Raw genomic sequence first — 2,233 nt, forward strand, 5'->3', positions numbered from 1 at the left:
AGTTTTTCCAAAAAGTGGGAACAGAAAGGTATTCAATGTGCAATATCAGTTATAAAATAGGTATTTATTTCCTAGACACATAGAAATGTTAAAAAACAAAACAAAGACAAAATCCCGCCTTTCACAAATATATTTATCAACAGCAACATTTAAAGCAGGATTCCGTATTTGAAATTATAACTAGTCCAGTTATTTACATGCAATAGAAAGAAAGGTATAGCAGCTATACATATAAATATACATATATGTACCTACACACACACATGTGTGTGTGTGTGTGTGTGTGTGTATAAAACCCTTTGTGGTTGGGGGATAGACTGAGGAGGTGGAAAGTAGATGGATAAAGGTCTAGACCTCTGTTCATTTGTGTAGAAAACCTCCAAGGGAAACTTCCTCCAGCAATGAAGCATATAAAATCCTCTGACATATTTTAGAAAGGTGCCTAAGACACTGAGAGGTTAAGTGATTTGCCCACAGTCACACAGCTAGGATCTGCCGGAAGCAGGATTTGAATCTATATTTTCCTTGCTTCAATACTAGCCCTGTATTATGCCAAATTGTTTCAAATATAGCACTTCATACCAACTCAAACCATGCTTATCTTCAGAAAAATCTAGCCACTATCTCCTTTCCAATTGCAGGAAGTTAAAATACAAAAGTAAGGAGGTCAGCAGCTAGGTGATGCAATGGATAGAGCGCTGAACCTAGGATCAAAAAGACCTAAATTCCAGCCTTAGATATTTAAAATCCATGTTACTATATACAAGATACTGACTTAATTTCCTCAACTAAAAAATGAGAATAATAATAATATCTGCTTTCTAAAGCTGTTGTAAAGGAAACCAAAAAGTGTTATATAAATGCTAGCTATTTCCCCACCTAAGATCCTGGTGACTGCTTTCTATGAAGTCCCATGAATTAAGCAACATTGTTCTTTTCCAACACTTCCAAAAATCTGTCAATGAGTCACAGAGGGGATAGAAAAAATAATTAAAGAGTAATTCCAGATTTAAAGGAAATAGGAAGAAGAGGATAAAGTACTGAGAGAGAAAAGACTGGCACAGAAGACTTGGATGAAGTTTTTCCCAGGACAAGTTTTAAGAGCATTGATGGAACATGAGATTGTGTAAAGTGAAAAAATACATTTCTTGCAAAGAAATGAAAACAGATCTCAAGGGTACAGTAAAATCCTAGGTTATAAGTTTCTAACTTTGTCCTACCCTCAAATGAGTAGAAATAGAAGCACCTTTTAATGTGGTTCTTCTCTCCATCCCCCAGATTCCCTATCCTTCCTTAGAAGAAAATGACAGCAGAAAATCACTCAACAGCAACTGAGTTTATCCTTGCAGGATTAACAGATCGTCCAGAGGTCCAGCTCCCTCTTTTCTTTCTGTTCCTTGGGATCTACACAATCACTATGGTGGGAAACCTGGGCATGATCACACTCATTGGGCTGAATTCCAACCTTCACACCCCCATGTACTATTTCCTCAGTAATTTGTCCTTTGTTGATCTCTGTTACTCTTCTGTTATTACACCCAAGATGCTGAGAAATTTTGTATTGGAGAAAAACACCATCTCTTATCCAGGGTGTATGACTCAGCTCTACTTTTTCCTTGTATTTGTTGTTGCTGAGAGTTACATGCTGACAGTAATGGCATATGACCGTTATGTTGCCATCTGTAACCCATTGCTCTATAATGTCATCATGTCCCATCAGGTCTGCTTCCTACTGGTGGCCATAGTGTACATAATGTCATTCATTGGTTCAACAATAGAGACAGTCCTTATGTCAAAATTGTCTTATTGTAAATTCTTTATCAGTCATTACTTCTGTGATATCTTACCCCTCATGAAACTTTCCTGCTCCAGCACCTATGATATTGAGATGGTAGTTTTCTTTTTGGCTGGATTTGACATCATAGCAACCAGCTTAACAATCCTTGTTTCTTATGCTTTCATCCTCTCCAGCATCCTCCGCATCCGCTCCACTGAAGGAAGGTCCAAAGCTTTCAGCACCTGCAGTTCCCACATTGCAGCTGTTGGTCTATTTTATGGGTCTACTGCATTCATGTATTTAAAACCTTCCACAGCCAGCTCCCTGGCCCAAGAGAATGTAGCTTCTGTATTTTACACCACAGTGATCCCCATGCTAAACCCCCTGATCTATAGCCTGAGGAACAAAGAGGTAAAAGCTGCCTTGCAGAAAACCTTGAGAATAAATATGTCCTGA

General features: G+C 38.2%; 1 protein-coding gene across 1 annotated transcript; it reads left to right on the forward strand.

The window, feature by feature from the left end:
- Positions 1-1,303: 1,303 nt before the first annotated feature.
- LOC100617546 (olfactory receptor 151-like) lies at positions 1,304-2,233 on the forward strand. Its single transcript, XM_007495056.3, has one exon. It carries the CDS (start codon positions 1,304-1,306, stop codon positions 2,231-2,233), a length of 930 nt encoding a protein of 309 aa, XP_007495118.2.

This window comes from Monodelphis domestica, chromosome 4, assembly GCF_027887165.1.
Source record: "Monodelphis domestica isolate mMonDom1 chromosome 4, mMonDom1.pri, whole genome shotgun sequence".
NCBI classification, from domain to species: domain Eukaryota; kingdom Metazoa; phylum Chordata; class Mammalia; order Didelphimorphia; family Didelphidae; genus Monodelphis; species Monodelphis domestica.

What these genes read in the sequence shown, in the direction of transcription:
- LOC100617546 (XM_007495056.3), top strand. Translation starts at nt 1,304, where the DNA reads ATGACAGCAGAAAATCACTCAACAGCAACTGAGTTTATCCTTGCAGGA.